This window comes from Phalacrocorax carbo, chromosome 33 (assembly GCF_963921805.1).
Source record: "Phalacrocorax carbo chromosome 33, bPhaCar2.1, whole genome shotgun sequence".
NCBI lineage: Eukaryota > Metazoa > Chordata > Aves > Suliformes > Phalacrocoracidae > Phalacrocorax > Phalacrocorax carbo.
The window spans coordinates 875,610-897,643 of NC_087545.1; the positions used below are offsets into that span (position 1 = coordinate 875,610).

At 62.2% G+C, this 22,034-nt stretch overlaps 2 protein-coding genes across 3 annotated transcripts; one reads left to right on the plus strand and one right to left on the minus strand.

Moving 5' to 3' along the window:
• The first annotated feature begins 7,392 nt into the window (after window positions 1-7,392).
• Window positions 7,393-13,886, plus strand: LOC135310322 (zinc finger protein with KRAB and SCAN domains 8-like). 2 transcript variants are annotated; one of them, XM_064437576.1, is made up of 4 exons: window positions 7,393-7,497; window positions 9,573-10,177; window positions 10,774-10,963; window positions 11,898-13,886. In XM_064437576.1, the coding sequence occupies exons 2-4, from the start codon at window positions 9,677-9,679 to the stop codon at window positions 12,671-12,673; spliced, it is 1,467 nt and encodes a 488-aa protein (XP_064293646.1). In that variant the 5' UTR covers window positions 7,393-7,497; window positions 9,573-9,676; the 3' UTR covers window positions 12,674-13,886. The 2 variants fall into 2 exon arrangements, with proteins under 2 accessions (XP_064293646.1, XP_064293645.1); XM_064437575.1 differs by lacking the exon at window positions 7,393-7,497 and having other exon boundaries at window positions 9,512-10,177.
• Window positions 13,887-14,523: 637 nt separating this feature from the next.
• Window positions 14,524-21,254, minus strand: LOC104041822 (natterin-3-like). The gene is made up of 4 exons (XM_064437580.1): window positions 20,971-21,254; window positions 20,655-20,690; window positions 20,168-20,279; window positions 14,524-15,861 (listed from the first exon to the last, which is right to left on the minus strand). Exons 2-4 carry the CDS (start codon window positions 20,667-20,669, stop codon window positions 14,852-14,854), a joined length of 1,137 nt encoding a protein of 378 aa, XP_064293650.1. The 5' UTR covers window positions 20,670-20,690; window positions 20,971-21,254; the 3' UTR covers window positions 14,524-14,851.
• Window positions 21,255-22,034: the final 780 nt, after the last annotated feature.

Genomic DNA, 22,034 nt, shown 5'->3' on the forward strand with positions numbered 1-22,034 from the left:
CCTTGGATGGAAAAAAAATGGTTTTGGTCAAAAGAAACAGTATTTTTCACTACGTTTACCCTCCTGGTTTTCTCCCACTGTTTTTACCCGTACCAGGGCAAACTCCTGAAATGAGCAGAGCTTTTGCTCTCCTATAATCAAAGTATTTTGAGTCCTCAGACGCCTCAAAAGCAGGCTCTTCCAATCTCTTCTTCCTTCTTCCCCCCCTTCGTTGTTTCCACCAACAAGCAGCTCCAAGGTCAACGCTGAGGCTGGAGAGCTGGAAATCCATTGCCCACCAGTGCCCAGCTCCGCATCATCACACCACAACCCTGTCTCTTTACTCTTCCAGGTGACTTTCCCCCACCAGCACTCTTACCAAACATCTCCTCAGCTCAGGAAGGTAGCTTGATTCTTGCCCGGTGCCTCGTTTTTTCCAATGTCCCCATCACCCACATCTTCTTCTGCAAGAACGGGGTGGAGCTGGCGAAGCACCCAGTGGGGAGAGGCCAGTTCACCTCCACGCTCCCCATCTGGCTCTCCGCAGAGAGCAGCGGCACCTACTCCTGCGGGTACCAGCGCCTGAGCAGCCTCAGTCAGGTCATGGTTTCGAGGTTGAGTGTCCCCTGGCTCCTGACCATCGGCGGTGAGTGCAGAAGGGCATGGGGAGGTTGATGCTGCTCCATATCAGGGACAGCCCTTGAGAAACCCCAGAACCGATTGCTCTTTCTTGCATGGACTCAAGAGCCCTGCAATGCGAAGACAGTTGGGTCTTGACCAGCAAGACCAGTGAAGGGATGCTCCCAGTTAACCCCACCAGAGTATCCTGGCTCCAGCCTACGAGTAGCCACACACCACCCCAAAACACCGCTGCTTGGCCGCGCTTTGGCCGCCCCCCAGCAGCATGAGGAGGAAGGGGCAGTTTTGGGGTGACCCTTTCTCCACGTATTTATCTCTAGGTGGGAAGGATGGCACGAGGAACGGCAGCATCGCTACCAGCCCGGAGCTGCCAGCTGGAGGTAAGCGTCCCTGGTTTTCTGGATGAAGTTTGGCCAAACATCGTGGTTTGCAAGCTCCAAGGTGATGCTACCAACTTCAGCTTGGCCAGACCCTGCAAAGAGAAATTCCTTTTTCTTTCTGGGGAGGAGCACAGACCTTTACCGCAAAGCAGCTGAGATACGTGCTGCAGTTCACCTTCCTCTCACTCCCTGGTGAGTGACTGGGGCAAAGCAACTGAGGAAGGGACCAATATTCCCAACCCTCTCCCAAGACCTGGAGGTCTCTGCGTTGACCGTATCCCAAGACCTTGGCTGAGTACAAGCTGCCGTGAGCTCTCATTGCAGGGAAAGGAAAGTAAGTATGGGGCTTCACGAGGAGGAGCATGGCCAGTGGATTAAGGGGAGTTTCTGTCTCAGTGCTCTGGAGATCCCTTCCCACCAACACAGAGGCGGCTCTGCAGGTTTCCAAGCATGACCAAAAATGAATCATGCAGCCCAGGACCTGGTGGGGATGATCCAGGCCTTGGCTTTAACCACCCTTGGCCCTGTGGGACCCAGTGCTCCTCCTCACCATCATCTGCTTTCTTTCTCTCAGAGCTGGGGGTCTCCGTCAGCCTGGCCTTTGCAGTCCTCTCCCTCCTGTCTCTGGCTTTGGGCATCCATCTCCTCCTCCAGATCGGTAAGAGAACCACGGGCACTGTTGCATGGTGCCCGTTAACCACGCTGCCAGTCGGGGCTTCACGGACACACACGTTAAAATTGATCAAGATTAGGAGGCACTAAGTGGGCTTTGGGCCATCTGGGGGGGGCTTTGGAAGCCCCCAACAAGGCGTGGAGATGCGTGCACCTCGTGGAGGCTCCTCTCCGCAGACATGGTCCAACAACACCTACTGATCCAGCACTTTGTCTTGCTTGCAGGAAAGCGAGTCCAGCTGGGCAGGTCCAAGAGCTTCATGCTCCAGTAGAAGACCACAACATTCCACAAGAGCTGCTAAGGAAGAGGTGTCCAGGAGCCCTCACAGTTGGAGGATTTGTTGCCAGGCCAGAGAACTGTTCCAAGGTGCCGGGGGATTCCGTGCCAACATCCACAGTGAATTGTCAGTTCCCCGTGGCCGTGGCAGGGAGGGGATTAGCCCACAATGGTGTCCTTTCAATCAAAGCCACCTGCACTGCATCTCCAACCACCGAAAGCAGCTCTCCAGCACCCTGGGGACACAAATTCTTCGTCTGCAGCCCCAGAGACGCAGCCCTCCGTCAAAACACACTGCCTTAGCTGCTTGCAGGAGAAGCGTTTGATCCAGCTGTGAACATCATGGTGGCTCTTGGGCATAAATTAATTAAAAAGGTCCGTTAACCACCTTTTAGGTGGTTTGCCTCTTGATTGTTGGCCCTTTGTTTTGGTCTCTGAAGGTCTCATAGGTGCTTAATCCTCCACCAAATGGCGGTAGGAGCCTGAGTCTCATACAAGTCTTGGCTGCAGACCTCACCTCGGATGGTTGGAGCCCATCAAGACATTGCCCAAAGGCATGCCTGGCACCAGGACCTGTCGCCAGCAGCTTCCAAGTGTGACAGAGGATAAATCTGGTAGGTCTTCCCATCAGAAGGGTCCACCAGAGGTGCCATCTGACCCACCAGATGTTTGAGAAGGACCAAGGGGTGAAGGGAAAGGGGGAAAGTTTGTGGTTGGTCTTGTGTCACCCACCCCCTGTCTGGAGGGAGGGAGGCAGAGGGGGTGTCAGGCCATTGGAGAGGGATGATGGAGACATCGCTGCATGGCTTTACTCCATCCCACCTCTCAGCTCCATTTAACCCTTCAGCCAGAGACCATAAAAGCTTCGCTTTGCATTGCAGAGCGCCCTCACGCCCTTCTTCCCCACAAAACCCAGCAGACCTCATCCTGCCCTCACCACTGCCTCAGCTAAACCACAGCCCCAGGGACCCCCCCATCCACCTCTGCTGCCCCACCACGTTGCTTTTTTGCTCCTGGTTTGGCTGCTGCCGCCACTTCCAACCACAAAGCAGTACAAATGAATAGGAAAAAAAAAACCAACCAAACAAGTGAAATCTGTTCACTCGCAAGAAACATCAATCCTAGAAGACCTCACAGTGAAATACGACACAGCCCATGGGAACCACCAACCCCTCATCAGATAACGTGACATGTGAAGAAACCCAGAGCTGTTTTCTCCTCCTTCAACGCATAGGAATGAAAGCAGAACAAGAGAGGAGAGATGGGGGGTTTTGGCCTCACACTGATTTGCCCTGCTACTGCCAGTCCTTGGCTGGAGGTGGTCCTGCTACACCAGGTTTTATCTCCAAAAATGTACCCCTCGAGATGGAGGGGTGGGCAGGCAGATGGATGGTGGGCACAGAGATAGGTTGGGTTAGGAGAGAGACGACTTGTAGACTGGCACAATCGCCATAGGAACATAGGGAATGGAAATGGAGGGATGGTCTGGTAGATCTAGGGCCAGCTTAGATGTTTTGAACCCAACCTCCAGGTAGAAAACGTAGTCCAAGGGGCTGGAGAAGAGGATGGCTGACAGGAAGGTGTCCGTCCCCTGCACCAGGACCCTCAAGTGGAGAGCAGCTGGGCAAACATCAAATCTAAACCCAAGCTATAATTCAAATCAAACACAGCACTTCGGGAAAGCAGGTTTCCACCAGGCATTGCATCCAAGCAAGCTCCCGAGCCCCAGGCGCAGCACAGCCCACTCACAGGACCTTCAAACCGTGCTCCGCTTCCTTAACGCTCAACGGGGCGTCCTCCAAGCTGATAAAAAAGGGGGATCAGGAGATAAAAGAAGCCTCTTCCATCCTACCCGGGCTTCTTCTCTCCTATCTTAGGGCAACACAGCATGAGTTTGGATGCACTGCAAGGGAAGAGGGGGCACGGTTGTGGACGTCGGCAAATACCGGGACAGGAATTAATGCAAATATTTATTTTGTGCCAGCCGGACACCTTATCGCTGCTGCATCTCGTGGCACGGGCAATAAATGCGAGACAAATCCTCTTGCAGATGATGAGGTGGTGGGGGTCGTCGGGACGCTCCTCATGGCAGATCTTCCTGTTCGGCCTTGGCAGGGCTCTTCACGCAGCCCAGAGGAGATATTATAGGCCTGCTTCCAGTTGAAATAGCGGATCTGAATGGGGAAGAGGGTCCCTGCTTCGCTGGCACCCGGAACCACCCCACAACAGGGGACACGGTCCAGCAGGTCCACCCCACAGTCCAACATCAAGGGGCGGAGCGCCTCGCCCAGCCTCGCATCCATCTTGATGTACAAGGCCAGGATGCCCAAGATGGGGGTCAGGCGTTTTGGGCAGAGCCAGGTGCTCGCAGCAGGCCTGGAGCGGAGCAGCGGGGCTGCGGCAGCGGCGTCGAAGGGCTGGCGAGGAGGAAGCCGCCCGGCAGCGTGGTCGCCGAGGCGTCCCCCAGCACGTTCCTCTTGCGTTTCATGGGGGCCTCCAGGTCAAGGGAGGCCTTGTTGGCCGCAGAGACGTAGGTGCCCTCCCGGCACACCAGGCTGTTTCGCCTCCCACCTCTCCTGTGAACTTGCACTTCCATTTCGGCGTCGGACGAGGCAGGCGGTGCTCGGCCTGGGGTGAAACGGGGGGCATGGCTCAGAGCCCACGGTATCGCCCCCAAAAAGGGCAGCACGGCTCGGTGCTCATGGTGTTCCCCTTGAAACGGGGAGCAAAGCAATATTCCCCCCCTAAAATGGGGAGCAGGGCTCAGTGTTCACAGTAATTCCTTTGAAACAGGGAACACAGTGATATCCAACCCCCCAAAAAAATGGGGGGATAGCTTAGTGCTCATGCGATTCCCCCAAAACGCAAAGCATGGCTCAGCTCTCGCAATATTCCCCCAAAACACGGGACAGAGTCATATTCACCCCAAAACGGGGAGCACGGCTCGGTGTTCACAATATTACACCCCGAACAGGGAGTGCAGCTCAGTACTTGTGATATTCCCCCCAAAAGGAGGAGCGCCGCGTAGGCCTCACAATGGTCCCCCCCAAAATGGGGAGCGCAGCTCAGCGCACGTGATAAAAGAAGAAAAGCGGGGGGGGAAAGATTGAATATTGGGGGGAAAGAAGGAAAGAATGGGAAAAAGAAAGAAAATAGGGGGAAAAGAAGGAAAGAATGGGAAAAAGAAAGAAAATAGGGGGAAAAGAAGAAAAATAATTTGGGAGGAAGAACTAAAATTGTAGGGGGGAAAGATGGAAAATACTGGGGGGAAAGAAGGAAAATAATGGAGGGAAATAAGAAAAATAATGGGGGGAAGAAGAAAAATAATGGGGGGAAGAAGAAAAATAATGGGGGGAAGAAGAAAAATAATGGGGGGAAGAAGAAAAATAATGGGGGGAAGAAGAAAAATAATGGGGGAAAATAAGAAAAATAATGGGGGAAGAAGGAAAATAATGGGGGAAAGAAGGAAAATAATGGGGGAAAGAAGGAAAATAATGGGGGAAGAAGGAAAATAATGGGGGGAAATAAGAAAAATAATGGGTGAAAGAAGGAAAATAATGGGGGAAAGAAGGAAAATAATGGGGGAAATAAGAAAAATAATGGGTGAAAGAAGGAAAATAATGGGGGAAATAAGAAAAATAATGGGTGAAAGAAGGAAAATAATGGGGGAAGAAGGAAAATAATGGGGGGAAATAAGAAAAATAATGGGTGAAAGAAGGAAAATAATGGGGGAAGAAGGAAAATAATGGGGGGAAATAAGAAAAATAATGGGTGAAAGAGGGAAAATAATGGGGGGAAAGAAGAAAAATAGGGGGAAAGAAGGAAAATAATGGGGGGAAGAAGGAAAATAATGGGGGGAAGAAGGAAAATAGGGGGGAAAGAAGGAAAATAATGGGTGAAAAGAAGGAAAATAATGGGGGGAAGAAGAAAAATAATGGGGTGAAGAAGGAAGGAAGGGAAAAGGAGGAAAGAAGGCGGGAAGAAGGAAAACAGGGAGGGAAGGAGAGGAGCAAAGAAGAGGGCAGGGAAGGGGAGGGGGAGGGGAGAGGAAGCTGCGGCGCTGCCGTCCCCAGCCCCACGCACCCCTCGGGACCCCCGGGGTGAGGCCCCGTCCCCGTCCCTGTCCCCATCCCCGTGCAGCACCCAGGGGCGGGGTGCACCCCCCGTGCAGCACCCAGGGGTGGGGGGACACCCCCCGTGTAGCACCCAGGGGCGGGGGGGACCCCCCGTGCAGCACCCAGGGGAGGGGGGGACCCCCCGTGCAGCACCCAGGGGAGGGGGGCACCCCCTGTGCAGCACCCAGGGGTGGGGGGCACCCCCCGTGTAGCACCCAGGGGCGGGGGGGACCCCCCGTGCAGCACCCAGGGGAGGGGGGCACCCCCCGTGCAGCACCCAGGGGTGGGGGGCACCCCCCGTGTAGCACCCAGGGGTGGGGGGCACCCCCCGTGCAGCACCCAGGGGTGGGGGGACACCCCCTGTGCAGCACCCAGGGGAGGGGGGCACCCCCTGTGCAGCGCCGAGCACCCAGGGCACAACACGCTCCCCCCGCCCCAACCCAGTGCTCGGAGGGGGCGTGTCGTCCTCGCGCCGATCCCGCCCACTCGCCCTCTCTCGCTCGGCTATTGGCCCAGAGCGCTGCCACTCCCGCCCCCTGCAGCAGAGGAGGCGGTCCCACGGCGCCAGCTCTGCGTGGGTGGGTGGGGTCTCATCGTGATTGACAGCGGCTTGGCCCAATGGATCCCTAAGCGGGGGTTTTCCTCACCGCGCCCCGCCCCCCCCCCCCGTACGGCGGCCGAAGGGGGCCGGGGGGTGTTTGCGGTGGGGGGTGCGGGGGGCGAAGGGGGAGGGTGCCGCGGGGTGGGGGTGCAAGGGGGTCCCAAGGTGGGTGCAGGGTTGGGGTGCCGAGGGGGGGGTGCACGGGGACGGGGGTGCAATGAGGGGGGTGCGGGGGGGGGTGCAGTGGGGGGGGATGTAAAAGCGGGGAGGTTCATGGGGTGCAACGGGGTGCACGGTTTGGGGGTGCACATTTGGGGCTGCAGTGGGGCGCACAGAGATGGAGGGCATCGTTTCGGGGTGCGCGGGGGGTGGCGCAGAGGGATGGGGGGCACCCCCAAAGTTTGGGGGTGCAAGGGGGGGGTGCGAGGGCAAGGGGTGGGTGCGATGGGGGGGGTCCCTGGGGTGCGCAGGGCGGGGGTGCACGGGGAGGGGGTGGCAGTTTGGGGGTGCACGGCGTGGGGAGGTGCACAGTTTGGGGGCGTCAGGGTGCACAGGGCTGCCCAGCTCCCCCCCCCCCATAGCCGCCCCCCCACGGGTGGGGTGTGGGGGGGGGTGTTAACCCTTCCCCCGCCGGCTCCGGGCTGCGGAGGGTTAAGGCCGGTCCCGGCGCTGAGTGACGGCGGCGACGGCCACCGCGGGGGGGGTGGGGGGTGGGGGGGGTGTGGGGGGGCGGGTTGGGGGCGGGGGGGGGGGGGCGGCGGGGCCGGGCCCGGCCGCTCCGGCCCTTTGTGTCGGCGAGCGGGGAGCGGCGGGGCTGCGGCGGCGGGACCCCAGGTCCGGGGGGCGGGGGGGGGGGTCGGGGGGCGAGGCTGCCGGGGAGGGGTTGGTTTGCAAGGGGGGCGGGGGGGGGCTTTGCAAGGTTGGGGGTGGGGGGAAGGTTGCAAGCTGGGGGACGTGGGGGGGGGGGTATTGCAAGGCGCGGGGGCTTCTGCAAAGGGGTGGGGGGGTGCAAGGCTGGGGGGGCCTTTGCAAGGTTGGGGGGGCTTTGCAAGGTGGGGGGGGGCCCTTTGCAAGGCTGGGGGGGCCTTTGCAAGGTTGGGGGGGGCTTTGCAAGGTTGGGGGTGGTCCTTTGCAAGGTTGGGGGGGCTTTGCAAGGTTGGGGGGGCTTTGCAAGGTTGGGGGGGTTTTGCAAGGCTGGGGCCCTTTGCAAGCTTGGGGGGGGGCCCTTTGCAAGGTTGGGGGCCCTTTGCAAGGCTGGGGGGGGGGGCCCTTTGCAAGGTTGGGGGGGTTTTGCAAGGCTGGGGGGGGCCCTTTGCAAGGCTGGGGGGGCCCTTTGCAAGGTTGGGGGGGTTTTGCAAGGCTGGGGGGGGGCCCTTTGCAAGGCTGGGGGGGCCCTTTGCAAGGTTGGGGGGGGCCCTTTGCAAGGCTGGGGCCCTTTGCAAGGCTGGGGGGGCCTTTGCAAGGCTGGGGGGGGCTTTGCAAGGTTGGGGGGGCTTTGCAAGGTTCCCGGAGCGTTCGCGAGGCTGGATGGAGGGGGTTTTGCGAGGTGGGGGGTCGGGGCGCATATTGCAAGGGTCTGGGGGCTTTGCGGGGTGGGGGGGTGGTTAAGGGGGGGTGGGAGGGTGGACGTTGCATGGTCCTGGGGCTTCGAAAGGCCGGGGGGGGGGAGGGACGTTGCAAGACCTGGGGGGGCTTCGCAAAGGTTGGGGGGGGGCATATTACATGCTGCTGGGGTCATTTTGGGAAGCTGGGGGTCCTGGGGGCGGGGGAACAGCACAAGGACCTGGGGGCTTTTTAAGATGGAGGATGAGGAGGGGGTATTGCATGGGCTTGGGGGGGGGTGCAAAGCTGGGGGGGGGACACACGTGGCTTTGCAATCTTTGTGGGACTTTTGCAGGGCTGGGAGTCAATGGGGGGGGGACGCGGGGGGACAGGTTAAAATACCTGGGGGCTTTGCAAGCTGGGGGGGGGGAGTTGGGGGTAGGGGTATTGCATGGTCCTGGGGGGAGATTTGCAAAGCTGGGGGGCTGGGGAAGGGGCTCTGCAAGCTTTGTGGAGGTCTTGCGAGGGTAGGGGGTTGGGGGGGGGCACATCGCATGGTCCTGGGGGGCTCTGCAGGGGTGGGGGATGGGGGGGAGGCATAGTGCATGGTCCTGGGGGGCTCTGCAAGTCTGGGGGGGGGGGGGGGAGGGGGGCATGTTGAATGGTCCTGGGGGGCTCTGTGATGGGGGGGACACATCGCATGGTCCTGGGGGGCTCTGCAGGGTGGGGGATGGGGGGGAGGCATAGTGCATGGTCCTGGGGGGCTCTGCAAGTCGGGGGGGGGGGGCATATTGAATGGTCCTGGGGGGCTCTGTGGTGGGGGGGGGCATACTGCATGGTCCTGTGGGGCTCTGTAAGGCTGGGGCAGGTGGGGGGGCACGTTGCATGGTCCTGGGGGGCTCTGCAAGGCTGGGGGGGTGGGGGGGCATATTGCATGGTCCTGGGGGGCTCTGTGATGGGGGGGCATACTGTATGGTCCTGGGGGGCTCTGCAAGACTGGGGTGGGGTGGGAGGGGCATGTTGCATGGTCCTGGGGGGCTCTGCAAGGCTGGGGGGTGGGGGGGCATACTGCATGGTCCTGGGGGGCTCTGTGGTGGGGGGGCATACTGCATGGTCCTGGGGGGCTCTGTAAGGCTGGGGCGGGGGGTGGCGCACGTTGCATGGTCCTGGGGGGCTCTGTAAGGCTGGGGGGGGGGGTGGGAGGCACGTTGCATGGTCCTGGGGGGCTCTGCAAGACTGGGGGGGGGGGGGCACGTTGCATGGTCCTGGGGGGCTCTGCAAGCTAGGGCTTGGGAGGGGGGCACACTGCTGGGGGACTGGGGGGTGGGGGCTTTGCAAAGCCATGCCCTGCTCTCCCTGCCCCGCAGAGCCCACCCCACCAGCTGCTTTTCGAAGCCCCCTCCCATATATCACCACCCCCCCACCCAGGAGAGTTGGGGGGGGACACACAGCAGCGACGGAGCCAGGCAGCATGGAGACCCCAACAACACGACCCCGCTGGCGGCTGCAACCGGAAGGGGTCCGCCGGCGCCCCCCACCCCCCCAGGTCCCCTCGCCGTGCCCGGAGGAGGACACAGAGGGGTCACCGATGTCCTTGGAGCGGGTGGCCGAGAGACACCGTTGGCCCCGGGGGGAGTGGGCGCGGCGGTTGGTACCGGCGCTGCACGGCGGCGGTGCCGGCACGGAGATGCGCCGCTTGCGCTTCCGCCAATTCCGGTACCAGGAGGCGTCGGGACCGCGGGACGTTTGGCGGCGGTTACGGGAGCTGTCGCAGGGTTGGTTACGGCCAGAGGTGCGGAGCAAGGAGCAGATCATGGAGCTGCTGGTGCTGGAGCAATTCCTCAGCATCCTTCCCGAGGAAATCCAGAGCTGGGTGTGGGTGCGGCATCCCGAATCCTGCGCCCAAGCCGTCGCCTTGGCCGAGAGCTTCCAGTTGGGACAGGGCGATCCCGATGGGATTTGGGAGCAGCAGGTAAGAGCTGCGGCCGGATCCTGCGCCGGGAGGGGGTTTGCAAGGAGCTCCCACCCTCCTGCCCCCCCAAAACTGGGCTCAGCCTCCCCTCTCCAGCATTGCTTCCAAGCTCATTCCCACAGGACGCCCCCAAAACTGACTCTGGAAAGGCAGGTGGGGTGGGGGTCCGGGGCACCCAACTCCCCTCTGCAGGCCCTGGGGGTCCGGGGCACCCAACTCCCCTCTGCAGGCCCTGGGGGTCCGGGGCACCCAACTGCCCTCTGCAGGCCCTGGGGGTCCGGGGCACCCAACTGCCCTCTGCAGGCCCTGGGGGTCCGGGGCACCCAACTGCCCTCTGCAGGCGCTGGGGGTCCGGGGCACCCAACTGCCCTCTGCAGGCGCTGGGGGTCCGGGGCACCCAACTGCCCTCTGCAGGCGCTGGGGGTCCGGGGCACCCAACTGCCCTCTGCAGGCGCTGGGGGTCCGGGGCACCCAACTCCCCTCTGCAGGCGCTGGGGGTCCGGGGCACCCGACTCCCCTCTGCAGGCGCTGGGGGTCCGGGGCACCCGACTCCCCTCTGCAGCCCCTGGGTGCCCCTGTTTCCTTGGGTCCCACAGGTGACGGTGCGTGTGAAGGTGGAGGAGGTGGCTCCAGGGGACGCAGAGGATCCTGAAACGGTGGGGGACCCACCGAGCCCCCCATCGGAGTCACCCCAGCTCCCCTCCGGGGACAGCTGGCGGGAGGACGTGGCCTGGGGCAAGGTCAAGTTTGTCCCCGAGGAAGATGAGCGGCACCTGCAGGAAACAGGTAATGGGCTGAAGCCCCCCCCCCCCCAAAAAAAAGGGGTGAAGAAGCTGCTGTAGGAGCTGGGGGGGCTTGGCAGTGGTGGGGTGTCTCCTGCGATGGGCTTGGCCCCATCTGTTCCCCCCCACAGATACTCCCATGGCGTCATTGCTCTTTTTTTGGGGGAGGGGGCGTTTGTTGCTCGTGGTGGAGCGTGAGTGGGAGCAAAGGGCGGGGAAAAGGCTAAAACTGAGGTCGTGGTGCTGGGAAACCTCTTGGGCTATTGAGAAAGGAGAAAGACGTGATCTCAAGAAGGATCCAGATGGAGACGTCGGCAGTGGGGCCACCACGTGTGATCTTGAACCCTGGTCGCGGTGTGAGAAGAAAAGAAGGGTCTCCTTGGGCTCGAAAGCCAAACGGAAGCGAGAAGGGCTGGGAGATGTACGTGAGATGTCCACGCCAGCGTGGGAAGCTGGAGGACGGCCATCTCCTGAGCTGCGGAGGAGCTGGAGAAGGATGGAGATCTCGGAGTGAAGATCATGAGCGTCCACAGAGAGCCCTTGTTCTCCCCCTTTTTGTCCTCTGGAAACCACGAGCCCCAAAAATCTCATTCCTCCAGCGTCAGCTTCTCCTTCGCGGCGATGCTGGAAACGCTGTTTTAAGGAGTTGGGGTGTTTCGGGGACGATGGTTGGAGCATGGTGGGCTCCTCGCGGCGTCCTCCTGCAGCCGTCCTTGCCTGTCGGACAGGTTGGGCCCCTCTGTCGAGGTGGTCTCATCTTCACGCCTGTCCCAGCATGGCCCGACGGCCGTCCACGGATGGGTTTGGTGTTTCGCTCAGTGGCAGGAGCTGGACCATCTCTGGAGGAGCTCGAGGGTGGTGGGCTCAGAGGAGGAGGGTCGTGTCCTCCACTGAGAACCGACTCATGAAGCATCTTCTCCCCCCCCGCCCCCCAGCAGGTCCCACCATGGCAAGCAGAGACCCGGAGGCATCCCTTTTGCAAGAGCAAGACCCCCCGCACCCACCCAGCACCCTCCGGGGCATCCCGGCAGTCAGGACCCCCGCCCGGAGAGGGTCCCACCGGCAACAGATCCCACGGGATCCCACCACCTTCCCACAGCCCCTTTCCCAAGGCCTGCCGGGACCGACGGAGGGCACCGGGAGCCCGGAGAAGCCCTGGGGGAAGCCGGAGCCGTCGGCGCAGGGGAAGGACCGTCCGTACCCCTGCGGCGAGTGCGGCAAGAGCTTCGGCCGGTTGACCCACCTGAAGACCCACCAGCGAACGCACACGGGGGTGAAGCCCTACGCCTGCGGGGCTTGCGGCAAGAGCTTCGGGCACCTCTCCACCCTCACCACCCACCAGCGGCTGCACACGGGCGAGCGTCCCTACGCCTGCGGCTCCTGCGGCAAGACCTTCACCAACCCCTCGGACCTCAACAAGCACCAACGGTCGCACACGGGGGAGCGCCCCTACCCTTGCGCCGCCTGCGGCAAACGCTTCAGCCAACAATCCAACCTCACCATGCACCAACGGAGCCACACCGAGGAGCGACCCTACCCCTGCGCCGCCTGCGGCAAGAGCTTCAAGTACTTGGCAGACCTGACGGTGCACGAGCGCTCGCACACGGGCGAGAGACCCTTCCCCTGTCCCCACTGCGGGAAGAGCTTCAGCAACAAGTCCTCCCTTGCTCGGCACACGCGTATCCATGCCCGGGCGGCCGCCAGGGACAAATGATGAGGTTTGGTGGTGGGGAGGAGGAGGAGGAGGGCGGCACCTCTTCATCCCCGGTGATGGGTGATCACCACAGGGGGCGGACGGTTGAGGTTGGGTGGGCGAGGTAGACCTGGTGGCCGCTCAGGGTGGCCGGTGCGGGTTTCATCGCCACCCGGCACCGCGGGCAGCCTGGAGGAGCCGCGGCGTGGCTGGGGGTAAAGACAAGCTGGTGACTGACGTTCCTCCACGAGCCTGGTGGCTCCAGGATGCAGCTCGTGGTCCCAGGGATGTGCTGTGGGCGATGAGCTGGTGATTGATGCCCTCCATGAGCCTGGTGGCTCCAGGACATGTCTCCCCTGGTCCTGCAGGAGATGCAGCGTGGCTGGGGGCGCCGACAAGCTGATGACTGATGTCCCCCACGAGCCTGGTGGCTCCAGGATGCGTCTCCCTGGTCCTGCAGGAGATGCAGCGTGGCTGGGGGCGCCGACAAGCTGATGACTGATGTCCCCCACGAGCCTGGTGGCTCCAGGATGCGTCTCCCTGGTCCTGCAGGAGATGCAGCGTGGCTGGGGGCGCCGACAAGCTGATGACTGATGTCCCCCACGAGCCTGGTGGCTCCAGGACGTGTCTCCCCTGGTCCTGCAGGAGATGCAGCGTGGCTGGGGGCGCCGACAAGCTGATGACTGATGTCCCCCACGAGCCTGGTGGCTCCAGGACGTGTCTCCCCTGGTCCTGCAGGAGATGCAGCGTGGCTGGGGGCGCCGACAAGCTGATGACTGATGTCCCCCACGAGCCTGGTGGCTCCAGGACAGCGTCCCAACGGAGGTGGACCACGGATGGGGATGAAGACGAACTGCTCATCGATGTCCCCCATGAGCCTGGTGGCTCCCTGGTCCCTCGCCCACCTCCAGGCACATCCACCTCCCCTCCACCCTAACCCCACCGCCAGGACACCCCGTCTCCCCCCAGCCCCCTCCGATTACAACTCACCTTTTTTTTTCCCCCCCCTCCCCTTTTTGGTATATTTATTCATCACGGCGAGCGCCGTCCGCTTAAATTTCAAGAGACCAACCTACCTCACGGGCCGCTTGCCCGGGCGCCCAGGGCTGGACGCGGGCGCCGGGGTGGCTCGGGCAGCCCTTCGCGCCTCTGTTTCCCTCCTCCCGGCGGGTTCGTCTGTGTCCCCCCCCCAATTTCTGCCCTCCCCCCTTCCTGTAACGACAGTTTTAGCCCATTTTGTGGGTTTTTTTTGTTGTTGTTTTTTCCTTTTCACGCGGCGTGCAGGGACCGAGAGGGTTCGACGCGGGAGGTTGCAGCCGAAACGCGTCCCGGGGCTCATGCCCCCCCCACCCCCCCCCCACCCCACGCAATTGGGGTCTCCCCAAATCACTGCTTCTCCCAGCCCACTAACCCCCGCCCCCCCCCCCCCAACAGCCTTCCTGGACCCCCTGTACACACACACACACCCCCAGCTCTCAGGGACCCCCCCCCGACCCAGCCCCCCCACTCAGAACCCTGGGATCCCCCCAAAAATCCTCCTGGACGACCCCCAAACCCTCCCGGGAAGCCCCCCAGGTGGGGGGGGGGGGGGCCGTCCTACCCGCACACTGATTGGTCAGCTTCGCTGTCACTCCTGCCTTGGCGGGGAGGGGGGAAGGGGTGGGGGGGGAGGTGAGGAGGGGGTTAACTCCTCGGGGGCTGGGTCCACCCTCACCCCGAGGTGATGCCACCTCCATGAGCGCCCTCCCTCATCATCCTCAGATGAGCAGTTGCCTTCCCATCCCTTATTTTGGGGGCGGGGGGGGGGTGTCCCCCCTTTCTTCTTCATCCCTTATTTGGGGGGAAAAAAAAGAAAAGGCAGACTGCAAAAATGGCATTTTTCTGTATTCCACGTTGTTGCTGTGTTTTTTGGGGGGAAAGAGGGAGGTTATTTTGGAGAAAATAGAAAAAACAGACTGAAAAAAAAAAACCCCACATTTTTCTGCGTTCCACGTTGCTGTCGTTTCAAAGGGGGGGGGGGGGTGAAGGTTATGCCATGAAAACAGAAAATACAGAAGGCAAAATAAACGCACTTTTCCGCATTCCAGGTTGCCGAGATCTCATTTTGGGGTGAGCTGGTAGTTATTTGGGGGCGGAAAAAAAAAAATATAGAGAAAGGAGATTGCAAGAAGCCGCTAGACGGACCCGCCTCACCATCCCCTACGGCCGGCACGGCGGGACGTCGGTGATGGGCCAGCACTGCTTCACACCGGCCCGGACACCCGCCACCACGCGGCAACGAGCCCGCCCCATCACGTCCACACGGTGTGGTTGACCGTCGCCAAAGTCACGGGTCAGCTGAGCGGTGAAGGGGACGTGAAGGTCCAGCCGGCGTCCCTCCAGGGCCACCTCGCACGCCGTCCGGGCCCGCACCTCCTCCTCCACCACGTGGGTACGGGCAACGTACTCGCTGGTGCTGGCTCCCCCCACCCAGGGGATGTTGGTGGTGGTGGTGACCTCCCAGCCCGTCCCGTTGAAGGCCAAGAGGTTGGCTCGCAGTATCCCATGGATGGTGGTGAAGACCCTCTCGTCCATCTCCCAGTCGTGCTCCATCTCAGTGACCTCCTCCATGGTGACAGTTTTACGCACCCCTTGGCAGCCCTCGTTACTCACCGTGGTCTTCATCAGCGTGACGTCCTCCCCGCGCTCCACCGCCCCGCTCATGTTGTAGCGGACATCGGAGATGGTGACGTCTGCCGGCCCCTTCTTGACCACCAAGACTTGGTACCACTTCAACCAAACCTCCTCGCCATCCACCACCATGAAGGCAGCCCTCTGCACTTTGGAGACCTTGCCCAAGCCGTACCGGCTCCTCCCAACGAAGACATCAACCGACGGGCAGCCCTCCACGGCGTTTTTGGGCACGTGGCCGAAGGAGTCGTCCACCCAATCCAGCGCCTCGAAATTTCCGACGTTGACCAACACGTTGAAGTCAGAGGCCTGGTGCTCCCATTCTCCATAGGGGAAGAAGCAGTAGGACCCTCGCTCCGGGACGTAGGCACCGGTGTTGCAGTACAACACCTCCGTCGAGCAGACGTACTCCATCCTCTTGGCGTACTCGTTCCAGTTGGAGACAGCGTTGGCGGGCAGCTGGCCTTCAAAAGCCACCCACTTGAGGTGAGAAGATGGCTCTTCATCCCGCTTCCTCCGGGGAAAGCGCCAGCTGGCGGCTACGGGGAGAAAAACAGAGGATTTGGGGGAAATGAGGCGCCTGCCCCCCACCATCTCAAAGCTACCAGAGCCATCTCTCGCAGAGGCTCTTCTCCCTGGGGAAGCCGCCGGCGCGCAATGCCCCGCGCCTGCCCTACCCCGGGTGGCCAAGAAAATGATAAGCAAGACATTTCACCTAATCCTTCTTAAATTTGGGGGGGGACAAAACGGAAGGAAATCGTGCTGAAAATCAGGAGAGCAGAGACCTTCGCGCGTTGGAGGAGGGACGGGTGGATGAGACCACGTACTGGGTTTAGAGTGGTTTGGGTTGGTGCGGGGGGCTGCAGCAGTGACCTCTGTGACCAAGAGTCATGGGGCGGCCCCACATTAGGCACAGCTGGGTCCAGCTGGCTTCAAAATGGAACCAATTCTGGCCAAAGCTGAGCCCTCCAGGGATGCTGGTGGTGCCTCTGCGATACCGTACTGAAGAAAGGCTAAAAACATTGGGGAGGGGAGAAAATGGAGAGAAAAAAACCCTGCAGACACCACAGTTGGTGAAGATGGAGGGTGAGGAGGTGCTCCAGGAGCAGGAGAAGAGGTTCCCCTATAACCTTTGGAGACCCCACGCAGGAGCAGGGTCACCCTGAAGGACTGCAGCCCCTGGGAAGGACCCACGCAGGAGCAGGGTCACCCTGAAGGACTGCAGCCCCTGGGAAGGACCCACGCAGGAGCAGGGTCACCCTGAAGGACTGCAGCCCCTGGGAGGGACCCACGCAGGGGCAGGGTCACCCTGAAGGACTGCAGCCCCTGGGAAGGACCCACGCAGGGGCAGGGTCACCCTGAAGGACTGCAGCCCCTGGGAAGGACCCACGCAGGGGCAGGGTCACCCTGAAGGACTGCAGCCCCTGGGAGGGACCCACGCAGGGGCAGGGTCACCCTGAAGGACTGCAGCCCCTGGGAGGGACCCACGCAGGGGCAGGGTCACCCTGAAGGACTGCAGCCCCTGGGAAGGACCCACGCAGGGGCAGGGTCACCCTGAAGGACTGCAGCCCCTGGGAGGGACCCACGCAGGGGCAGGGTCACCCTGAAGGACTGCAGCCCCTGGGAGGGACCCACGCAGGGGCAGGGTCACCCTGAAGGACTGCAGCCCCTGGGAAGGACCCACGCAGGGGCAGGGTCACCCTGAAGGACTGCAGCCCCTGGGAAGGACCCACGCAGGGGCAGGGTCACCCTGAAGGACTGCAGCCCCTGGGAGGGACCCACACAGGGGCAGGGTCACCCTGAAGGACTGCAGCCCCTGGGAAGGACCCACGCAGGGGCAGGGTCACCCTGAAAGACTGCAGCCACTGGGAGGGACCCACGCAGGGGCAGGGTCACCCTGAAGGACTGCAGCCCCTGGGAAGGACCCACGCAGGGGCAGGGTCACCCTGAAGGACTGCAGCCCCTGGGAAGGACCCACGCAGGGGCAGGGTCACCCTGAAGGACTGCAGCCCCTGGGAGGGACCCACGCAGGGGCAGGGTCACCCTGAAGGACTGCAGCCCCTGGGAGGGACCCACGCAGGGGCAGGGTCACCCTGAAGGACTGCAGCCCCTGGGAGGGACCCACGCAGGAGCAGGGTCACCCTGAAGGACTGCAGCCCCTGGGAGGGACCCACGCAGGGGCAGGGTCACCCTGAAGGACTGCAGCCCCTGGGAAGGACCCACGCAGGGGCAGGGTCACCCTGAAGGACTGCAGCCCCTGGGAGGGACCCACGCAGGGGCAGGGTCACCCTGAAGGACTGCAGCCCCTGGGAGGGACCCACGCAGGAGCAGGGTCACCCTGAAGGACTGCAGCCCCTGGGAAGGACCCACGCAGGAGCAGGGTCACCCTGAAGGACTGCAGCCCCTGGGAGGGACCCACGCAGGAGCAGGGTCACCCTGAAGGACTGCAGCCCCTGGGAGGGACCCACGCAGGGGCAGGGTCACCCTGAAGGACTGCAGCCCCTGGGAGGGACCTACGCAGGGGCAGGGTCACCCTGAAGGACTGCAGCCCCTGGGAGGGACCCACGCAGGGGCAGGGTCACCCTGAAGGACTGCAGCCCCTGGGAGGGACCCACGCAGGGGCAGGGTCACCCTGAAGGACTGCAGCCCCTGGGAAGGACCCACGCAGGGGCAGGGTCACCCTGAAGGACTGCAGCCCCTGGGAGGGACCCACGCAGGGGCAGGGTCACCCTGAAGGACTGCAGCCCCTGGGAGGGACCCACGCAGGGGCAGGGTCACCCTGAAGGACTGCAGCCCCTGGGAGGGACCCACGCAGGGGCAGGGTCACCCTGAAGGACTGCAGCCCCTGGGAAGGACCCACGCAGGGGCAGGGTCACCCTGAAGGACTGCAGCCCCTGGGAAGGACCCACGCAGGGGCAGGGTCACCCTGAAGGACTGCAGCCCCTGGGAGGGACCCACGCAGGGGCAGGGTCACCCTGAAGGACTGCAGCCCCTGGGAGGGACCCACGCAGGGGCAGGGTCACCCTGAAGGACTGCAGCCCCTGGGAGGGACCCACGCAGGGGCAGGGTCACCCTGAAGGACTGCAGCCCCTGGGAAGGACCCACGCAGGGGCAGGGTCACCCTGAAGGACTGCAGCCCCTGGGAAGGACCCACGCAGGGGCAGGGTCACCCTGAAGGACTGCAGCCCCTGGGAAGGACCCACGCAGGGGCAGGGTCACCCTGAAGGACTGCAGCCCCTGGGAAGGACCCACGCAGGGGCAGGGTCACCCTGAAGGACTGCAGCCCCTGGGAAGGACCCACGCAGGGGCAGGGTCACCCTGAAGGACTGCAGCCCGCGGGAGGGACCCACGCAGGAGCAGGGTCACCCTGAAGGACTGCAGCCCCTGGGAGGGACCCACGCAGGGGCAGGGTCACCCTGAAGGACTGCAGCCCCTGGGAGGGACCCACGCAGGGGCAGGGTCACCCTGAAGGACTGCAGCCCCTGGGAAGGACCCACGCAGGGGCAGGGTCACCCTGAAGGACTGCAGCCCCTGGGAAGGACCCACGCAGGGGCAGGGTCACCCTGAAGGACTGCAGCCCCTGGGAAGGACCCACGCAGGGGCAGGGTCACCCTGAAGGACTGCAGCCCCTGGGAAGGACCCACGCAGGGGCAGGGTCACCCTGAAGGACTGCAGCCCCTGGGAGGGACCCACGCAGGGGCAGGGTCACCCTGAAGGACTGCAGCCCCTGGGAGGGACCCACGCAGGGGCAGGGTCACCCTGAAGGACTGCAGCCCCTGGGAGGGACCCACGCAGGGGCAGGGTCACCCTGAAGGACTGCAGCCCCTGGGAGGGACCCACGCAGGGGCAGGGTCACCCTGAAGGACTGCAGCCCCTGGGAAGGACCCACGCAGGGGCAGGGTCACCCTGAAGGACTGCAGCCCCTGGGAAGGACCCACGCAGGGGCAGGGTCACCCTGAAGGACTGCAGCCCCTGGGAGGGACCCACGCAGGGGCAGGGTCACCCTGAAGGACTGCAGCCCCTGGGAGGGACCCACGCAGGGGCAGGGTCACCCTGAAGGACTGCAGCCCCTGGGAGGGACCCACGCAGGGGCAGGGTCACCCTGAAGGACTGCAGCCCCTGGGAAGGACCCACGCAGGGGCAGGGTCACCCTGAAGGACTGCAGCCCCTGGGAAGGACCCACGCAGGGGCAGGGTCACCCTGAAGGACTGCAGCCCCTGGGAAGGACCCACGCAGGGGCAGGGTCACCCTGAAGGACTGCAGCCCCTGGGAAGGACCCACGCAGGGGCAGGGTCACCCTGAAGGACTGCAGCCCCTGGGAAGGACCCACGCAGGGGCAGGGTCACCCTGAAGGACTGCAGCCCCTGGGAAGGACCCACGCAGGGGCAGGGTCACCCTGAAGGACTGCAGCCCCTGGGAAGGACCCACGCAGGGGCAGGGTCACCCTGAAGGACTGCAGCCCCTGGGAAGGACCCACGCAGGGGCAGGGTCACCCTGAAGGACTGCAGCCCCTGGGAAGGACCCACGCAGGGGCAGGGTCACCCTGAAGGACTGCAGCCCGCGGGAGGGACCCACGCAGGGGCAGGGTCACCCTGAAGGACTGCAGCCCCTGGGAAGGACCCACGCAGGAGCAGGGTCACCCTGAAGGACTGCAGCCCCTGGGAGGGACCCACGCAGGGGCAGGGTCACCCTGAAGGACTGCAGCCCCTGGGAAGGACCCACGCAGGGGCAGGGTCACCCTGAAGGACTGCAGCCCCTGGGAGGGACCCACGCAGGGGCAGGGTCACCCTGAAGGACTGGGTGGGCGTCTGCCAGGCAGCCAAGGGTGAAGAGAGCAAGACCCACCCGGGGGCTGCAGAGGTTTCCTTCCCATCGCCCCCACGGGCGACGTTTCGGCAGGTCCGTCAGTCCCGCTGCTTCCTCGCCCGAGGAAGAGGAGGGCGGCGGCGATGAATAGCTGTGGAAGAAGCAACCAAGAGGAGGCGTCACCCCTCCGAGCAGCCTCTCGCCATCCCACGCCCCCTCGGGGAGTCGGGTCGTGGCCGTCCCCTGACGTCCTTTTGTCCGTCTGATTTTTGGGGTGAAATCCCACCCGGTTGTACTGACACGGCTTTAATTTTTAACCAACCCGGCGGGGAAAGGCTGGGAAAAGGGAGAGGCTGGGAAAGGCAACGCAGCGCCCGCTCGTCACAACTCTCCTCTTTTTATTTTATTTATTACATTTTCTAAATAATTATTTTCTAAGAGTTAAGAAACACCCCTTTTTTTCCCCTTAGAAGCTGTTCAAAATCCCCCAAAGAGCCCCAAACCGTGCCCCCGCAAAGCGCCGTACCTGGCCCGTCGGCATCCTGCCGGCCCCCTCCAGCAGCTGCGATTTAAATAGATATTTTTAATGAGAAAAAAAGGTATTAATTTTGGCAGCTCCCACAGCCACGTCCTCCTCCCGACCCGACAAACCAGCCCCAACGGTCCCGACCTCGCAGGGGATGGGCGCTCGCTCCTGTGGAGCTTCCGAATGCCCCACATCGCATTTTTGGGGCTAAAACCCACCGGTTTGGGTTCTGCCGGATGTTTTACCCACGAGCCGTGGGCTCAGTGTAAATCCCAACCAACGTTCACCCGCGGTTTGCTGCCGCCGCGCTCCTTACCTCACCCTCTGCTCCCGCTTTGATGGAAATCCCTTTTTTTTGGGGTGTTTTCAGTCCTTTTTGGGTCACTTCTAGACCGGAGCAGTGTTTCTAGCGTGGCCGAGCTCGCCCAGGGACACGCAGAGATGCGCAAGCCCTGGGAAAGGCTAAAGTCTGAAGGGGAAGAGAAGAGCAAATAAATGCAAATTTAAACAAAAATAAAGGGGAGGGGGAACTACTATTGGAAATTTGGCGAATTTTTCTGCTTTTTGCAGAAATTTAGCATTGCTTCCCCCCCAAAAAAAAATAAAAATCAGGAAATAAACATGGTTTTGACACCCAAAAAGCACTCACGAGCGGCACAAAACCCCCACCGTCAGGCACCCGGGAGGTTTCACATACCCAAATCAGTTCCTCTTACCCCAAAACGTCACTCAGAAATCAGTATTTCCAGAAAAAAAAAAAAATCACATGAATCCCTATTTTACTCCGTGCTGGAAAAAACAACAAATTCCCTTTTTTTTAAAAAAATAATCTACATTTTCTGCTTCAAACCCGCAAATCAAAGCGAATTAGAGCCAACTCGGATCGCCCGCACGTCTCTAGGACGCAAAAAAAGGAGCAGTCAACGGACCCAAAGTCCCCGAAGGTGCTAAATTTGGGGGGTTTCGCCCCAAAAAAAAGGAAGTTTTTGCAGCGAGGACACAGCGGTTTGGGGAGTTTTTACCCCAAACCCGTGCCGTGTTTTCTCAGCTACCCCAAAATGCCATTTTTTTAGCACGGAAATGGGGACGTCTGGTGGTTTGGCATCGAACCAAGGCTCGGCGGCGACAGGGGGAGGGGAGAGGCACCCAGGCATCCGGGGCCCCAAACCAGCCCCCTCCCCAAGCCGGGACAGGGGGGCGACCCCCCCCCAGGCATCCTGCACCCCCAGACCACCCCCACCCCCCCTTCCCAGTATCCAGAGCCCCAAACCAGTCCCCAAACACACCCACCCCCCCCCCGCCCAGTGAGGAACCCGAGCATCCAGGACCCCCACCCAGGAGGGACCCACCCTCCCCCACCCCACAGCAGCCACCCGTGAA

Bases quoted from the DNA above. Each gene is read 5' to 3' on its own strand.
- LOC135310322 (XM_064437575.1), top strand. From the start codon at position 9,548: ATGCCCTGCTCTCCCTGCCCCGCAGAGCCCACCCCACCAGCTGCTTTT. The intron at 10,178-10,773 runs GTAAGAGCTGCG...TGGGTCCCACAG, and splicing joins ATGGGATTTGGGAGCAGCAG to GTGACGGTGCGTGTGAAGGT. The intron at 10,964-11,897 runs GTAATGGGCTGA...GCCCCCCAGCAG, and splicing joins GCGGCACCTGCAGGAAACAG to GTCCCACCATGGCAAGCAGA.
- LOC104041822 (XM_064437580.1), bottom strand. The intron at 15,862-20,167 runs GTGGGTCTTGCT...TTCTCCCCGTAG, and splicing joins GAAACCTCTGCAGCCCCCGG to CCGCCAGCTGGCGCTTTCCC.